This window comes from Stegostoma tigrinum, chromosome 4, assembly GCF_030684315.1.
Source record: "Stegostoma tigrinum isolate sSteTig4 chromosome 4, sSteTig4.hap1, whole genome shotgun sequence".
NCBI lineage: Eukaryota > Metazoa > Chordata > Chondrichthyes > Orectolobiformes > Stegostomatidae > Stegostoma > Stegostoma tigrinum.
The window spans coordinates 122,071,553-122,090,304 of record NC_081357.1 but is presented as its reverse complement, the minus strand read 5'-3'; the positions used below and the strand labels follow the sequence as shown (position 1 = coordinate 122,090,304).

At 42.0% G+C, this 18,752-nt stretch overlaps 1 protein-coding gene across 2 annotated transcripts in view; it reads right to left on the bottom strand.

Annotated features, from left to right (window-relative positions):
- The window catches only part of adgrf3a (adhesion G protein-coupled receptor F3a), a 65,556-nt gene that overhangs the window by 29,968 nt on the left and 16,836 nt on the right, over positions 1-18,752 (bottom strand). For both annotated transcript variants that reach the window (XM_059645630.1, XM_048531415.1), the window contains exons 5-9: positions 15,481-15,654; positions 6,263-6,336; positions 4,509-4,567; positions 1,120-1,262; positions 539-754 (exon numbers count right to left, since the gene is read on the bottom strand). In XM_059645630.1, the coding sequence (XP_059501613.1) occupies positions 539-754; positions 1,120-1,262; positions 4,509-4,567; positions 6,263-6,336; positions 15,481-15,654 (666 nt within the window). The remainder of the gene's footprint in view (positions 1-538; positions 755-1,119; positions 1,263-4,508; positions 4,568-6,262; positions 6,337-15,480; positions 15,655-18,752) is intronic.

Here is an 18,752-nt window from a genome sequence, read left to right as displayed (position 1 = left end):
CTGTGACAGCTTCAGGTTTGGGAAGAATGTGAAGCTTGGTGGCGTTGGCAGGGACCAACACAGGCTAAGCAAAAGCTTTTGGCTTATATTGAGTGAATGGCTGGCTCAGTGTCCCTTAAATAAGGTGGCAGAACATTCAAACCTGGAACGCAGTGGTGAGAGGTGGAGTTTCAGGCCTGTTTCCGCCACATCTTTGCCATGCTGGATGTGCATACATATGTGGTGAGCTGAGAGCCTTGCAATTGCAGAAGGTAAATACCACCCAACTGGAAATGACACTTCCTTTCATGTCTGCTGCCAAACCTAAATTCTAACAGAATGGTCCATCCAGGCCTTTTATGCTAAGATTCAAAAGAATTGAGCGAAAATAGTTGGAAAAATCCAAAAGTGAAATAGTATTCAAGCCCAACTGCCAAAGGCTATAGCATGTGGAATAATGGCATAAATGTATGCTATTGGAATTTGGAAGCATCAGTTATTTATAAATGATGAAATTGATAACTTGTTCTACGCAGTAAACTTGCATAAATGGCCTTACCTTTCCATATTGAAGTTGCATTTATTTTAAGAATGGAATTAGATGCAGAATTGTTCTCAAAACTATAATGACGTGCAGAAATATTTGCTTCTTCCTCATCTCCAGGTCCTAAAATGAACCAGTTCACGGATTCTACATTATCATCAATTGTACAATTTATAGTTAGGGGTTTCTTATAATGAACGATTTTAGGAGATATTTCAATCGTCACCAGTCCTAAAAGAAAATTTCAGTTGTTATACAATTAACATGTTGGAAGCTCACCTTAAAAAACACTTTTAACAACTCATTATTACTCAGCATCACAATTGTAACTGGGGAGGCATTTAGTAGGAACTATAGGATAATTGTTAGACTGTTGGACTTGTAATCCAGATCCATAGAATTGTCGAGTCATAGAGATGTACAGCATGAAAACACAGAGTTAACATTTCGGGTCCAGTGACCAATCCTCAGAACTTCCTCAGTTCTGAGGAAGGGTCACCGGACTCGAAATGTTAACTCTGTTTTCTCCTTCACAGATGCTGCCAGACCTGCAGAGCTTTTCCAGCAACTTTGTTTTTGTAACTTCAAGTTCTTACCTGTTGACTTCACTTGAAAGGATTTTAAATCCACTTTGAAACTCTGATTGGTCAGATAAGCTACATCTTGGGTGTGACTCCATAAGTTTTTTGACTTTGTCCGTCCATTGACTGTAAGTTCATAGTCAACTGTGTTTCTATTTCTAGTCAATATAAAATTTTAAGAAGTATTTTTAATGCACATATATTAGAATAAAGAACAATGAAAGTCATTTAAATTCCTTCGAAATTGGGAAGAGCTGCTTTAACACTAACAAGCTGTGGTGCCCAGACACCCCAGGTGAACATTATATCAGTATACATCTATTGAGATCATTTTGCTCAGATAAGACTCTAAGGCAGTTTATCTACTGGCTCAGGGCATCCGCCATTGAACCTCCCACACCAACCCTCAGGGTTAGATCCAGAACCTGTCTCCAATATTCCCCCAGGACTTAACATTCCTCACAACACAATTCAGAAGAATATTGTTGCCACCTGTTTTGATGCTAGGTTTTAATTTTAGAGGTAGAATTAATAAATGGCTTTGCTGTTTCCACAGCCCCATCCAATCCCAATCACTCCCTCCATCCACTATTCAGGTGGTTGAGTGGTTAGCACTCAGGATATAATTGTACAATTGATTTTGATTGAGTTCAATAACTTCAGGTCATGAGTACTGTCCTACCATTTGAATTTTGTTTTACCAGATGTCTGTCTGTATCTTGTTTTCATGTTTTTATTTTCACGCATATTTGTACTTAATTATTCCATTCATACCTATTAGCAAATATGGATTTCGTGGCGGTGAATACTACAAAACAGCCCATAACACCAGAAGGCCTGGAGAAATAAGTGAAGGGAACTGTTTGGCCTCTCATTCCTGTTCTGCTATTCAAAAGGATTGTGGCTGATCCGACATTCTTCACATCTTGCCCGCCTTCGCCCTGCAACCTTTGATTCCCTGATTGATCAAGAATCTACCTATCTCAGCTGCAACTATACACACGGACTCTGCACACACAGACTTCCAAAGACTCACAACTCTCTGAGAGAAGAAATTCCTCCTCATTTCAGTCTTAAATCGGTACCCTTTAATTCTGGGCTATTCCCTCTGATCCTAGACTCTTCCATAAGGGGAAACATCCTCTCAACAGTCCCCTAAGAATCAAAGTGTGGAGGGAGCTATTGCGAGGGGGGCATAGTTTTAAAATGAGTGGAGGTAGATATAAGGGATACGTCAGAGGTAGGTTCTTTACTTAGAGAGTCGTGGGGGCGTGGAATGCATTGCCAGAGAAGGTAGTGGAGTTGGCCTCATTAGGGACATTTAAGCAGCTATTAGATAGGCATATGGATGATAGTATAAGGTGGAGTGGAGGTTAGATGGACTTAGGTTTAGGGTAAAAGTTTGGCACAACATCGTGGGCCAAATGGCCTGTACTGTGCTACGTTCTATGTTCAATGTCCTAATCCTTCTAAATTCCAATGAATAGAGTCCCAATCGATTTAACCTCTTCACATAAGATAATCACTCCATACAAGGTGTCATTGTAGTGAGCCTCTCTGAACTGCCTCTAATGAAATATTTTCCCTTAAATAGGGGGAACTACACTGCTCACAAAACTCCATCTGTGTTCTCCCCAGCACCTTGTACAGTTGCTGTTAAACTTCCCTACTCTTATATTCCAAACCCATTGAAATAAATGTGAACTTTCCATTAGTGGCGCTCAGATGAAGAAACGCCTCAGAACTAGGAATGCAAAATTAATACAAAACATACAAATATTTTCCAATAATAAGCAGGCTGTAAGCAACTAAATTAGCTCTAAATGTGTTTTATCTGAGGAAACAATTGTCAAAGAGATAAAAGCTAAATAAAATCCAGCAACGACTGTCAAAAAAAAATCACTATTGTCCCACTTCCTACAGACTAAGGGGGTGGCCATGGGTACCCACCTGTCCCCAAGCTATGCCTGTCTCTTCTTAGGAGACGTGGAACACTCTTTACTCCAAAGCTACACTGGCCCTATCCCCCACCTCTTCCTCCACTACATCGATGGCTGTATCGGTGCTGCCTTATGCTCCCATAAGGAGCTTGAGCAGTTCATCAACTTTACTAACACCTTTCACCTGGACCATTTCTGATACCTCCCTCTCCTTCCTGGACCTCTCTGTCTCCATTTCTGGTAAGCACCTTAAAACCACATCTAAATCAAGCTCACTGACTCCCACAGCTACCTGGACTACACCTCCTCTCACCCACCTTCCTGCAAGAATGTGATCCCATACTCCCAATTCCTCTGCCTCCATTCCATCTGCTCCCAAGATGGGGCTTTCTACTTCCAAATACCCCTGATGTCCTCTTATTTCAAGGACTGTAACATCCTCCCTCCAGTGATCAAAAATGCCCTCAAACGCATCTCTTGCGTTTCCTGTGCCTCTGCTCTCACATTCCCTCCCCCCAACAAAAATAAAGACAGAATCCCCCTTGTCCTCACATATTACCCCACTAACCTCCGTATTCAATGTATTATTCTCTGCCACTTCTGCCACTTGCAATCCGACCCCACAACCAAAGAGATATTTCCCTCCCCACCCCTATCTGCCTGTCATAGGGACCGCTCTCTCCATGACTCCCTCGTTTGCTCCACACTTACCACTAAGCCTACCACACCCGACAACTTTCCCTGCAACCGCAGGAAGTGCTACACCTGCCCCTACACCTCACCCTTCACCTCCATTTAAGACACAAAACAAATTTTTCGTATGAGATGTACATCCATCAGCTGTATCCGCTGCTCCTGATGTGGCCTTCTGTACATTGGTGTGACCAAGGGGAGACTAGAAAACTATTTTGTAGAGCATCTGCACACTGTTTGTGACAAATGGCAACACCTTCAGGTCACCAGCCATCTCCCCTCCCACTCCCTTGGTGACATGTCCATCCTGGGTGTCCTCCACCACCGCAATGACACCTCCTGCAAACTGGAGGAGCAGCATCTCATATTGTGCCTCGGAAACCTACAGCCTAATGGCCTAAACATGGGTTTCACCAGTTTTAAAATCTCCCCACCCCTGGCCACATCTCATGACCAACCGTCTCTTTCATCCCTGCCGCATTGACCTGACACAATCTGTCTATCTTCTTTCCAACCTATCCCACTGACCAATTCCCACCACTGCCAACCTGCACTCATCTATCATCATCCCACACACCTTCCGCAGCCCTAGCCCTCCTCTCTCTATTTATTTCGGAGTTCCCTTCCCTGAAGAAGGGTCCTGACCGGAAATGTCCTGCTCCTCTAATATTGCCTGGCCTGTGGTGTTCCTCTAGCTCCACACTGCGTTATCTCACATTTGAATGCATGTTTTGTGCCCATTAATCTTAATCCAATTATTAAAACAATTACCGAATCTGAAGTATTTTGACACAGCGGAAGCCAACCAAGTTGCTGTAAGAGCTGGCAAGCTGCAAACAGTGAAAATACATGAAAGTTACCTTCAGGAATGCAATTCAAATCTTTCTATTCCCTTGTATCATCAACAAAAGGGATTTAACAGATTGGGGAGAGTGTGTGTTTTAAAGAATGGACAAATAGGAAAGTAGCAACGCTCCGAACTTTTTGCAAGCTTTGCTCATTGAGAACGAGGCAACCACCAATAACAGCTGCCCCAGACCTTGGTCCCACCATTGTTTGTACTTTATAAAAAGTTGTGAATCTCACTCATCTCATTGCCCTTGCCAACCATATTGAGCTTTAAATAAGCTCGATCGACCATTAATTATTTAATTACATAAGGTGAGTGGGCCGCCAATTTTTGGATGTAGTTTAATGTGGGTGATTGGGAAAGAGGTGGGTTTACCGCACCTCTTATATTACATTACAGCCTTGCATAGAAAACTGCCTATTGGTGGGCATGTAATATCCAGCTCAGAATTAATATCTTGAGTCAAATATGACTTCTTCACAACTGAAGGGGGTAGAAAAGTGATAGGCCTTATACCATTGAAAGGAATACATCCCCACTGGTCAGGGCTGCCTTGAGTCCATTAAACTGATCCGGTGACCATTGATTGGCTGGAGGCAGGACCTCTAGCTTTCACTTGGTCACATGTCTTGCCACACATCAATGCACCAACACATTTAGCTCATAACTATGCAGTCAAAGTGATGCCACTGGGAGTGTGGTCGCTGCTGGGTGACAAGGTGTTCCTGGAGTCAGGGTGTTGGAACACAGGAATGTCCAAGGTCTTTCGGCGTGGTTGAGAGAGGTGTAGGAGGTAGGAGTGTTGGGGTTGTGATGGATCAAGCAGATAAGGAGAAGTACCTGGGCCTTCGATTAAGGTAGAGAGGACTTTAGGCTGTTTAGGGGGGCAGTGTCGAGGAAGGATGTGAGAAGGTGGAAGGGGGTTCCTGTTCTTGAAAAAGAAAAAAATAATGGAAATAAAATGTGGCAGAGCAATGCTGTCAGCCATTGAGAAACCCCACTAAGAGCAGGTCTAGTTTCAGGCTGAGGTCATGTCAAGGAAATGGAAATGTATGCAACAAAAGTTGTATTGAAAACTTGGGGCCTTTCATTTTCATAAAAACCAAGCAAAGCAAAGTTTTGATATATAGTCTCATTTTGAAGCTGTTCACTCGGAATGTAAAACTATTCCCATGACTGATCATTACTACATTTAAGGAAGACTTCAATCATCTGGGCCGCGTGAAGTTATGAATTTTGGATGAACTTTTAAACTAAAGATCGGTATCACAAAGATTGTAACAGTTATCAAAATTAGTCAACTTAAATATTTGAAATAACAACTGTAAGGAGAAGAAATCTTCCACTATTAACATTCTAACACTGGACATTATGCATATTTACGACATTACTGATTGTCAGGATTCAGCCTGGCTGTGGAGCTATCAAATAATTCAGCTTGTATAATCTTTCATTTTATCAGTTTTGTTTTCTTTATGCACCAACTAACTCTAACCCATTGACTCCATCAGAAATTTGAGGTATCTATTAAAATGGTAGAATTGTCAAGATTAGTCGTGTAAAACTATAATTTCTGAATGAACTATTTAGGCAGTACACAATAACTTGTCAGCAATATGCATAGGAATTGGTTATATTTATTTCCCAGAGCTAAATTATATTGTGAAATACATACGATTGTGGTCAGATTTGTCTTATGGTCTTCAGCATCAGAAGTTTCACTGAGTTTAAATGAACCTGTTGCCTTAACTGCAAAGGAACAACAGGACAAATATCAGATTTTTTAAATGACTGTTTTTGTTGCCAAACAGAATTCAGGCAGAATTTGCATGCCTCAAATCCTTGGCCCCATTCCACCATTTGAGTAAAACAGAATTATTATTTTATTTGGTTCATAATTCTATGCTTGAGCTATTTATCCCTCCATAACAACTAGGATGTTCAATCCATTAGAACAATCTGGAAAAAAATTGAGTATTGGTAAAGGTGGTCATTGCAAGCAATTGACTGTTGTCAAAATCCATAGGGTTCATAAATATCCTTTAGGGATAGAAATCCACTGTTCCTACTTGATCTGGCCTATGAGTGATCTCCGATGTTGCAGCAGTATGCTTGATTATTAACTGCTCTCAGAAATGGCCTAGCAAGCCACTTACTACCACCTACACCACCCTGGCAGCTAGGGATGGGCGAAAGCTGCTGGTATTGCCTGTAATGTCCACACTCATGAATTTACATACCTATAAAATGGAAATGTGGTGAAGTATGTATGTACAGAGTTTGCTTGAGGCTTTCCCATCAGAGTACCCAAGGTTAGAAGAAGGCTAAGTAATTGAAATTCTCTTAAAACGCTTCAGTTAAGTTTCTGTAAATTGAAGGAGGCAATCATAAGGGCAAGGGGAGGAGAGAGGAGTCTTTGGAATGGAGTGTGGAGTGAATCTCCAGCACAGTTCAGCTCATCAGCCATGATTTTCATGTACATTTTTTTAAAGAAGAGGTTTCGTTTTACCTTTTGCCATAGTTTTATTTTAAAAGAAATTCATTTGTGGGACAAGGACATGGCTGGATAGGCCAGCACTTATTGTCCATCCCTAATTACCCAGCGGGCAATGTTGAGTCAGCCACATTGCTGTGGGTCTGGAGTCACATGTAGGCCAGATCTTGTAAGGATGGCAATTTCCTTCCCTAAAGGGCATTAGTGAACCAGATGGGTTTTTCCAACAATCGGCAATGGATTTATGGTCATCATTAGACTCTTAATTTCAGAAGTCTATTGCCTTTAGTATTGAGAATTAAGGCATGATCCAAATGGTGTCTCTAACGTCACTAAAGGATTTAATAGCACAAATAATAAAAAAAATTGTCGGGGTTTTTGAGGTGGCGAAGATTTTTGAACAAGGGGTCATAACCTTAAAATCAGAAATAAGCCATTTGGGAGTGATGATCTGAAGCAATTCTTCATACAAAGTAGTGGAAATCTAAAATTCCTTCATCAAAAACCCTGTGGTTTTGAAATTTTCAATACTGACACATTGTTTTATTATTTTCATGGGATTTGAGCATTGCTGACACAGTTGCACATGTTACTCATCATTAACATACTTGAGAGAGCAGTGGAAAATTACTTTTTTAACAGTTGCAGTTCATTTGACTTAGGTCCAACAATGGGGAGATTTATGATAGCATTATGTTCAGTCAGAATATTCAGTTATGAAACTAAGGCAGGTAATAGCAGTTGAAACATGAAGCAACTACCATCTAATTAACTGGTGAGTTAGGTTCGAATTTCTGAATGATCTACTCCTATTCCTATATTACTATTCCCAGGTTCCTATGGTCAGTGCTTAAGCAGGAAAACTCTAACAGAAATTCACTCCCACGGAATTTGCTAGCACTGCAGGATGCCACTTGGCGCATGGCATGAGTGGAATTCTCTGAAAATGCACTCCAATTATTCTTTTCATATTCATCTTTTTTTTCTAAATATTTTCATTAAGCATTTGAAAAATTTCAGGGGTCTGTGGGTGATTTAGATAAGACAAGGGAGTGGGCAAGTGCATGGCAGATGTAGTATAATGTGCATAAGTGAAGTTGTCCACTTGAGTAGGAAAATCAGAGTGACAGAGTATTAATTAAATGGCAATAGGTTGGGAAAGGTTAATGTGCAAAAGGACCTAAATGTCCTTGTGTACTAATCGTTGAAAACAAGCACATAGGTGTAGCAAGTATTTAGAACCATAGAGCCATGCAGCATGAAAACAAGCCCTTTGGTCCAATTTGCCCATGCCTATAAACTAAGCTCGTCCCACTTGCCTGCATTTAGCCCATATCCTTCTAAACCTTTCCTATTCATGTACCTATCCAAACGTCTTCTAAATATTGTAACTTTACCTGCATCTATCACTTCCTCAGGCAGTTTATTCAACACACGAACCACCCCCTGAGTGAAAATGGTCCCTTTTAAATTATTTTCCTCTCACCTTATAAATATGCCTCTAGTTTTCAACTCTGCTGCCCTAGGGAAAAGGCCTTTGCTATTCACCTTATCTATGCCATTCAAGCAAATAATGCAGTGGCCTTTATTTGAAGTTGGTTTGTGTACAGGAGCGGAAAAATCTTACTGCTGCTGTACATGGCGTTGATGAGACCACTCTGGAGTATTGAGTACAGTTTTGATCTCCTTTCTTTAGAAGGACTATACCTTCCGTAGAGAGTGTGTCGTGAATATTCAATGGACGGCGGCCAGGAAATATGTTTTCCGGATAAGGAGGGATTGGGTCCAGGGGGCCTGTATTCACTGGAGTTTAGAATGTAAGGGATTTCATTGAAATATATGAAATTTTGACAGTGTTGGATAGAGTGGTTGCAGGGATGAGGTTTCTTCTGACTGGGGCAGTGGGAAAGGATTGGCAGAGCAGGGAGGAATCCAGAACAAGGAGCCGTGCTCTCAGAATATGCAAGAAGCTGATGAGTTAGGCAGAAACTTCTTCACTCAGGGGGTGGTGAGCCTGTGAAACACTCTGCCACAGAAGACTGAGGTGACTGTGTACCTGAACATACTTATGAAAGAAACAGATAGATGTCACTGCATTCAGTATAGAAGTTGGGAGATTATGTTGTAACTCCAAAGGACATTGGTTCGGCCACTTTTGGAATACTGCATTCAGTTCTGGTCTATCTGCTGTAGGAAAGTTGTTGTGAAACTTGAAAGCGTTCAGAAAAGATTTACAAATATGTTGCCAGGGTTGGACGGTTTGAGTTATAGGGAGAGGCTGAATAGGCTGAGGATTTTTTTCCTTGGAGCGGTGGAGAGGTGACATTATGAAGGTTTATAAAATCCTGAGGGGCATGGACAGGGTGAATAGTCAATGTCTTTTCCCCGGGGTAGGGGAGCCCAAAACTAGATGGCATACATAGATTTAAGGTGAGAGGGGATAAGTGTAAAAAGGATCCCTACTGGGCAACTTTTTCACGCAAAGGGTGGTGTGTATATGGAATGAGCTGACAGAGGAAGTGGAGGCTAGTACAATTACAATATTTAAAAGGCATCTGTAAGAGTATATGAACAAGGAGGGTTTAGAGGGATATAGGTCAATAGCTGGCAAATGGGGCGAGATTGATGTAGCATATCTGGTCAGCATGGACAAGTTGGACTGAAGGGTCTGTTTCTGTGCTTTACATCTATATGACTCTATGACTGTGTGTTTAGACCTAAAGGTGTCAAAGGGTATAGGAAGAGAACAGGGGATGGTGTTGAGCTAGAGGACCAGTCATGATCATGTTGAATAGTGGAATGGGCTTATTGGGCCGAATGCCTTATACAACGCACATGACAATAAAATGTGAGGCTGGATGAACACAGCAGGCCCAGCAGCATCTCAGGAGCACAAAAGCTGACGTTTCGGACCTAGACCCTTCATCAGAGAGGGGGTTGGGGTGAGGGTTCTGGAATAAATAGGGAGAGAGGGGGAGGCGGACCGAAGATGGAGAGAAAAGAAGATAGGTGGAGAGGAGCGTATAGGTAGGGAGATAGGGAGGGGATAGGTCAGTCCAGGGAAGACGGACAGGTCAAGGAGGTGGGATGAGGTTAGTAGGTAGGAGATGAAGGTGCGGCTTGGGGTGGGAGGAAGGGATGGGTGAGAGGAAGAACACGTTAGGGAGGCAGAGACAGGTTGGACAGGTTTTGGGATGCAGTGGGTGGAGGGGAAGAGCTGGGCTGGTTGTGTGGTGCAGTGGGGGGAGGGAGCAAACTGGGCTGGTTTTTGGATGGGGTGGGGGAAGGGGAGATTTTGAAACTGGTGAAGTCCACATTGATACCATTGGGCTGCAGGGCTCCCAAGCAGAATATGAGTTGCTGTTCCTGCAACCTTCGGTTGGCATCATTGTGGCACTGCAGGAGGCCCATGATGGACATGTCATCTAAAGAATGGGAGGGGGAGTGGAAATGGTTTGCAACTGGGAGGTGCAGTTGTTTATTGTGAACCGAGCGGAGGTGTTCTGCAAAGCGGTTCCCAAGCCTCCGCTTTGTTTCCCCAATGTAGAGGAAGCCACACCGGGTACAGTGGATGCAGTATACCACCTTGGCAGATGTGCAGGTGAACCTCTGCTTAATGTGCAGCTTCAAAATCTCCCCTTCCCCCACCCCATCCCAAAACCAGCCCAGTTCGTCCCCTCCCCCCACTGCACCACACAACCAGCCCAGCTCTTCCCCAACACCCACTGCATCCCAAAACCTGTCCAACCTGTCTCTGCCTCCCTAACCTGTTCTTCCTCTCACCCATCCCTTCCTCCCACCCCAAGCCGATTAGCCCTGTGTCTTCCAAACAACCTCCTCTAAGAGATGACTAACATGTCTACTGGTCTACCTACCTTTAGGATATTGAGGTCTTTAACAACACATTAATTGGACATATAAGGGCTTAATTCCATCTTTGCCAATATAAAATGTTGGCTGGTGGATGATAGACGTGAAATTACTAGGGTTTTTTCCACCAGCTTTGAACCACTGTGGATTGGCGATGAAGGAGCTGAATGTTTAGATCGATGGACGTGGTGCCCGTCAAAGTGGGTTGCTTTGTTTTGGGTAATTTGAGTTTCCTTGGAGCCACACTCATCCAGGTGATTGAAGCATATTCAACAATATTGCCCCTTAAAGATGGCTCACAGGCTTTTTGGACCAGCAGGAAGCTTAGTCACCTCAGAGTTTCCAGTCTCTAACCTGGTCATGTAGCCAGAATATTCAGGTGGTTTATCCATCAGGAAAAAAGTTTTAAATATGTTTTGCATTCTCTCTCAGAAATATTTGCATGGAAGCACATAACATACCGTCCTCATTGCCACAAACTTCACTCTAGTCTGAATAATGCAGCCTCAAATAAAACCAACATGGGAGTTGCCGCGATTAGTTTAAATATCAGCCAAACAGCTCATTGTTCTGAGGTTGTTCACAATGCCAAAGCCTTGATAAAATACAAATCAATATAGTGTGTAGAAAATACTCATCTTGTTGTTCATGATATATTTAGAAATTCTTTGTCGCCAAAAACATCTGCTCTCTGACCAAATACTATAATTAATGGCTTGGATGACGTGTTTTGTATATTGACATGTTGTGAAACAGTCTGCACTGTATGTGCAAACATGTTGTTGATCAATGTTTATTCTTTGCTACTTATAATTGCCATTGATCACTGAAACTGAGAAGTTTAACATAAATTAAAGGCAGGGGCCTAGAGGTATTATCATTGGACTATTAATCCACAGACCCAGATAGCATTCTGAGGACATTGGTTCAAATCCCACCAAGGCAGATAGTGGAATTTGAATCCAATAAAATATCTGGAATTAAGAATCTAATGATGACCATAAATCTGTTGCGAATTGTTGGGGGAAAAGCTCATCCGATTCACTAACGTTCTTTAGGGAAGGAAGCTGCCATCCTTACCTGATCTGGCCTGCATGTGGCCCCAGACCCATAGCAATGTGGTTGACTGTTAACTGCCCTCTGGGCAATAGATGCTGCTTGGTCAGCAGAACACTCCTCCAATTATTAAAGAACAAAGAAAAATTCAGGTTAAAACTGAGCTCAAAGCTCAAGCAAATGAATAAACAGCATCAAAACTGTTTTTGAGCTTCTAGTTTAATGTTAGAAACGGCAAAGTTTGAGTGACCAGTTATCCCTGGGTATAATCACCATCGAAGAAGCAGCAAAGTATTGGAGGCCTTAACAGTGGTCAGTCAATGCTGTTTTGAACCTGCCGAGCAGTTTGATGGGTGAAGCAGTGTTGGGAATAAATAGCACGGCTCTTTTAGCTTTTCAGTGTGTTATGACTCACCGATCAGCTGCATGCTTGACAGATCTGGAGCAGCCCAGCATTTGAAAGTTGCAAATTGTTTTTGTCAGGCTAGGAGGAGTAAAAATGACCTTCCATAAATAATGTAGTTTCCTGCTGCTCTGAATGGACTTCTTGTCTCAGTCTTTCTGACACCTTCGCCATCTCCCACCTCTGGGTTTTTATTTAATTCATTTACGAGATGAGGGTGTCACTGGCTAGGCCAGCATTTATTACCAGTCCCAGAAGGCAGGTAACAGTCAATCATATTGTTGTGGGTCTGGAGTCACATGTAGGCCTGACCAGGCAAGGATGGCAGCTTCCTTCCCTTAAAGACATTAGTGAGCTTGATGGGTTTTTCCTGACAATTTGCAACGGTTTCATGAGGCTCTTAATCACAGATTTTTTTTAAAAAAATTCAATTCAAATTCCACCATCTGCCATGGTGGGATTCGAACGCAGCTCCACAGAATATTCCTGGCATTAGTGACAAAACCACTCGACCATTGCCTCCCCTAAATTAATGTATGAACAATTAGATCAATTAATAAAAGATTGGCTTGATGCGCACCTCAAAGTAATTTATCAGCAGACAGGAATCATGCAGTTGTAAGAGGTTTTATTAGGAACTGGATATCAGTGATCTACTAGGTTGGTGACTATGAAGTGAGGCATTCAGATTGGGAATATCAGTGATCTACTAGGTTGGTGACTATGAAGTGAGGCATTCAGATTGGGAATATCAGTGATCTACTAGGTTGGTGACAATGAAGTGAGGTATTCAGATTGGGAACCTACTGGTGATCAGATAGGCATTTAGGAGAGACAGAGACAATCTATGGAGAAGGGTACACTGAGATAGCTTCACACCAAGAATGTACTGGCCCATAAAAATCAGGCCTGAGTTCCATAAAGCTGGCAAACCACAATGCAGACAGGATGGCAGCAAACACAAGTGGCTCACAACAATGCCAGCTAGTGAGGAGGGGTACTTGCTTGCAGAGTTTTCTGCAATGGCCTACACAATAAAAGCTTTAACTCTAACATGGGTTTTAAGACCCATTCCAAGAACAATGGCAACAATATGCATTTATAGAACTGCTTTAAATGCCCCAAAGTGCTGGAGCATGATCAGCCCAAGTTTGACAGAAATCCAAATAAGAAGTTATTAGGTTTGGAATACAAGTGCTTAGTCAAACAATAGGTTTTAAGCAAAAGATTAGAAGAAGAAAGAAAGGTTTAATCAGGGACTTGAAGAGCTTAAAGCCCAACTGAAGCCACAGCAGCGATTGAAATTGGGAAATGCACAAGAGACAAGATTTGGAGCAGTGTCAGGATCTCAAATAAGACAGGAAGTGGGGTGTGAGACAATGTAAGGGTTTGAAGACAAGGATGGACATTTTAAAATGGAGGTGTTGACAGGCAGGAAACTAATGTAATCAGCAAGCATGGGGTGCCAGGTGATGATATGAACTAGGGTGTGGGCAGCAGAAAAATATGGGTAAGCAAATGCCAGTGGAAGCTGGGAGGTCAGCTCCAAGAGCACTGGCACAAACAGCATTGACCATATGATTTACATGCCAGTGTGCTTTAGTGCAACATTTTAAGTAGGTATCCTGTACATCGGGGACACCAAGCAGAGGATTGGAGACAGCTTTGTGGAGCCCCTTTGCTCGGTTCGTGACAAACAACAGCCCCTTCCAGTCGCAAACCACTTCAGCTCCCCCTCCCACTCCTTGGACGACATGTCCATCTTGGGCCTCCTCCAGTGCCAAAACGATGTCACCCAAAAAGCTGGAGGAACAGCACCTCATACTTCACTTGGGAACCCTCCAGCCCAATGGTCTCAATGTGGACTTTACGAGCTTCAAAATCTCCCCTCCCCCAATCACATCCCAAGACCAGCTCTTCCCCGCCTTCTTGATCTGTCCATCTTTTCTCCCACCTACCCGCCCCTCCCTCCTCACTGACCAACTTCCCTCCCAACTCCCTACCTACACTCACCTTTACTGACTTCATCCCCATCTTCTTGACCTATCAGTCTTCTTTCCACCTATCTGCTCCTCTACCCACCTTCCAACATCACCTCCCCCCCTCTCTATTTATTTCAGACTCCCCTTCCTTTGCTCCATTTCTGAAGAGGGGTCCAGACCCGAAACGTCAGCCTTCCTGCTCCTCTGAAGCTGCCTGACCTGCTGTGTTCATCCAGCTCTACACCTTGTAATCTCAGACTCCAGCATCTGCAGTTCCTACTATCTCATTGTAAGAAGCATTGTTTTTTGGTTGAGAGATTAACTGCACATTGATCTACTGCCCTAAGTGTTTGCATTTTAAACAAATAAAATAATCAATTTCAGGGGAGGCAATGGTTTAGTAGTATTATTGCTGACTGTTAATCCAAAGACCCAGGTAATGTTCTGGGGTCCTGGGTCTGAATCCTACCATGGCAGATGGGAGAATTTGAATTCAATAAAAATCTGGAATTAAGAGTCTAATGATGGCCAACTTTCAGAAAAACCCATCTGGTTTACTAATGTCCTTTAGGGAAGGAGAACGCTAACCTTACCTGGTTTGGTCTACATGTGACTCCAGACCTACAGCAATGTGGTTGTCTGTTAGCTGCCCTCTGGGCAATTAAGGATGGGAAATAAATGCTGGTCTAGCCAGTGATACCTACATCCCATCAAAGATTTTTTTTAAAAAAGCAGTTTTTAAAGTATGCTAAGTAGATGTTACAATTCTGTAACCTGGACTTTCAGTTCGGTTGCACTTCAGAATTGAGGAATTTTAGACACAAATTACCATATTTTCTATCTGTAAAGATGTTTACAACAGTACATCAGAGATACCTTTGTCCAGTTATTTGACGTCTTAATTTTTTCCACCGCTAAATTATTTTCAAGTGTATGCAAATGATAAGCTAGTACATCGTTTAATGTTTATTGAGAAGACCAAACCAAATCTGAGACTTGCTGAATTTCACTGTTGCAACTAGATTTAAAAGCATTTTTTTTTAATTTCAAAAATTATTCTTCGCGGTGCAAAGAACAGAATGAATTACCTTCCATCGTTAGAATTTTCACATTTTCTGGACAGAATTTCATTCCATCCATATACAGATGGCTACAATTAGTGTCGCAGGGCATTTCTGAAGATGGTACACTGTACTTTGTATTGTTCTGCATGTCTTCATCAAAGCAGATGCATTTTGCATTGTTGTCCAAATAATTGCATTCTGAACAAATATAATGAATAGTCAGTTACCAAAATTGTGAACATTTTGGAAATGGTATTAAAAAGCATGATTTGGCAATTTAAAATTCTATCAGAAATATTTTCATAACTGGTTTAAACCCCAACATTTGAGAGACATTCTAAACCCTTAATTCCAAAATGTGCTTTTTCAAAGAGGGCTGCTACAAAGATGAACTAACTGCAGGTGTCAATTTGGTGGCTGTCAGAAATCCTGCCTGGGGCTGATGGAATGAAATACCTAAAAGTGTCAAAGAAACTTCAAACAGATTGGAGTGTGAACTCATTTTCTGATGAAGGGTCTAGGCCCGAAACATCAGCTTTCCTGCTCCTAAGATGCTGCTTGGCCTGCTGTGTTCATCCAGCTTCACACCTTGTTACCTCGGTGTGTGAACTCTTGTGGTTACAACGATGAAAAGGGGCTGACAACCCCTGTTCAACAGTAAGCTTCTCTCCTGTGTGAATTATGTCCCAAACTTGGCCCCTTTTTAAATTTCTATATGTTCAAGGTTTTTGCTAATTTCTATCAAGGGGAGAGATGCCTGTGCTGGGATTGCAACCTTTTTTGACATTTGAGATCTAGCGCCTGCATTTGTTGACACTCAGCAATCAAGTCAAGCTCCTGTGTTGCCATGGTGTTTTATTCTATCTGCTGTTTGAAATAAATCATGACACTTTTTCATATGTCCACAGTTAAAAACGGACAGGCAGGAATTTAATGCAAATGTATTTAGTAGCAAATTAAATATGCACGTAGACCTAGCATAATCCTGACAATTTAGTAACACTGAATTTCAGAGGTTTTATACTGTTTCCAGGAAAGCAGCAGCTCATTTACATTTTGTGTGAAAGTTTTACATCTAAAAGAGATGAATGACTTTTCTTTTTTGATATGAGCTGACTTTGATGCCAAGTTCACACAGGTCAAAAAAACAAGATATTTACCTAACCCGCCACTCCACCATTGCATGCCAGTCATAAGATCCCTACAGTGTGGAAGCAGGCCATTCGGCCCATTGAGACCACACTGACCGTCTGAGGACCAGCTCACCCAGACCCATCCCATGACACTTATTTCCCACAACTACTCCATCTAGCCTACATACCCCTGGATACTATGGGCAATTTGACACAGCCAATCCACCTAACCTGCAAACTTTGGACTATGGGAGCACCCAGAGTTAACCCACACAGACACAGGGAAAATGTGTAAACTCCATACAGAGGATGGAATTGAACCCAGGTCCTTGGCACTGTGAGGCAGCAGTGCTAACATTTGAGCCATAGAGATGGCAATGCTGATTGGACATAGTGCTTGGTTCATCAATAATGGCAAGGCAGTAACCAAGGATAATGACAGGAAAACACAGGTTGGATAGACTCTCACACAACGGTGGTTGAAACATGCAATGTTTCACCACAAAGAACTCGAGTCCAAAAAGAATGTATCATTTAGTTGGGAGCTGAAAAAGGAAGAATATGGAGAAATACCAGAAAAAGGGGAGTCTGACCGAGATCAGAAGATATATTTTCAGTCAAGGAGTCACTCCAGTGCAGGCATAATGGACCAAAACAGCCCCCAAATCCCTGAGATTTCAATTATTCTATTTCTTCACCATCTATGGCTCATATTGGCAGATCTCTGGCAAGGGCAAGATGTAAGATAGTATTCTTGGAATGTGACAAAGCAGAGGAGTGATAGTACTACTGGACTGATGAGCCAAAGGCTACAGCTAATATCTTGAAAACATGGGCCCAGGTTTTGTCAAGTCGGGAGTCCTTTAAAAACAGCAGGTGAGTACAATTCCGGGATTCCTGCCCACATTTCCCCAACAATCTTTGGGTTGGGTGTCAGAATGCACATAGCTCTTCTGAAGGGTTGGGAAGTTGAAACCTCCCTGGAATTTTGATAGAAACCGTTCCATTCTATTGGGTAGAGATGGTTTACAGTATTTCATAAGAGTCCTGGCATGACATAGCCCTTGACTTGGTGGGGAGCCAAAACAAAAAAGACATTACCATTCTTTAACCTTCTCAGAAATCTGTTAGTCATAGGCATTCAAATTATTAATATCAGAAGCTTTCACCCATATCAGACCTCTTCATGTTATGTAAAACAGTGAAAAAAATTCTTCAAACAAATAGCATGTTCATATAAAGCAATAGTACTGCCAAAGTTTTCAGTAACTTCTGCCCCTGTACAAACATTGCTTGCTGAGATCCAAGTTCATTATCCATTCTTGGAGATCAGCCAAACATTCATAATGAGGTACAAAAATAAAAGTTGCTGGAAAAGGACAGCAGGCCTTGTAGCATTGCGAAGAGAAACCAGAGCCAACATTGGCAACTCTCAGTTCTGATGATACGTCATCAGACCTGAAGTGTCAACCCTGACCTCTCCCCACTGATGCTGCCAGACCCACCGAGCCCCTCCAGCAACCCCCATCCTATTTCTAATTTACAGCATTCACAGTAATCTTGGTTTTTATTCATAATGAGGTCATCTATTCAGCCTGTTTTGGATGAAATTTTTCAGTTCAGTTTAAATTCACACCCTTAAACATATCTCCATACTAACTCCTCCAACACATAACTCTGCTTTCTCAAGACATTTACTTTATTATGAAGGTAAAGGGATTTACCTTCATTTGGCACAACCTGAAATAACCTGAGCCAAAAATCCAAAGAACTGCGGATGCTGTGAATCAGAAACAAAAACAGAAATTGCTGGAAAAGCTCAACAGGTCTGGCAGCATCTGTGGGGAGAACGTAGAATTAATGTTTTGACTCCAGTGGCCCTTCTTCAGAGCAGAATGCTCTAAAATTGTTTTTAAAATTACCTCAGCTGCAGCAAGAAAACATTTATGGGATAATGTGTGAGATACGTTGTCATTCCTAGTGTATTAATACAGCATGCCACTGAATGAACATACTGTACTTTTAGAAGCAACTTATGTAATGATTAATCTTGAAAAACTATAGGCAATTTTCAGCAATCCTATTTTTATAGATTAAGGTGCTGACTTAGTAATGTCCAAATTACAGGTGAAATGTTCCATTTTCAGCTAAAGTGTTTTTCTC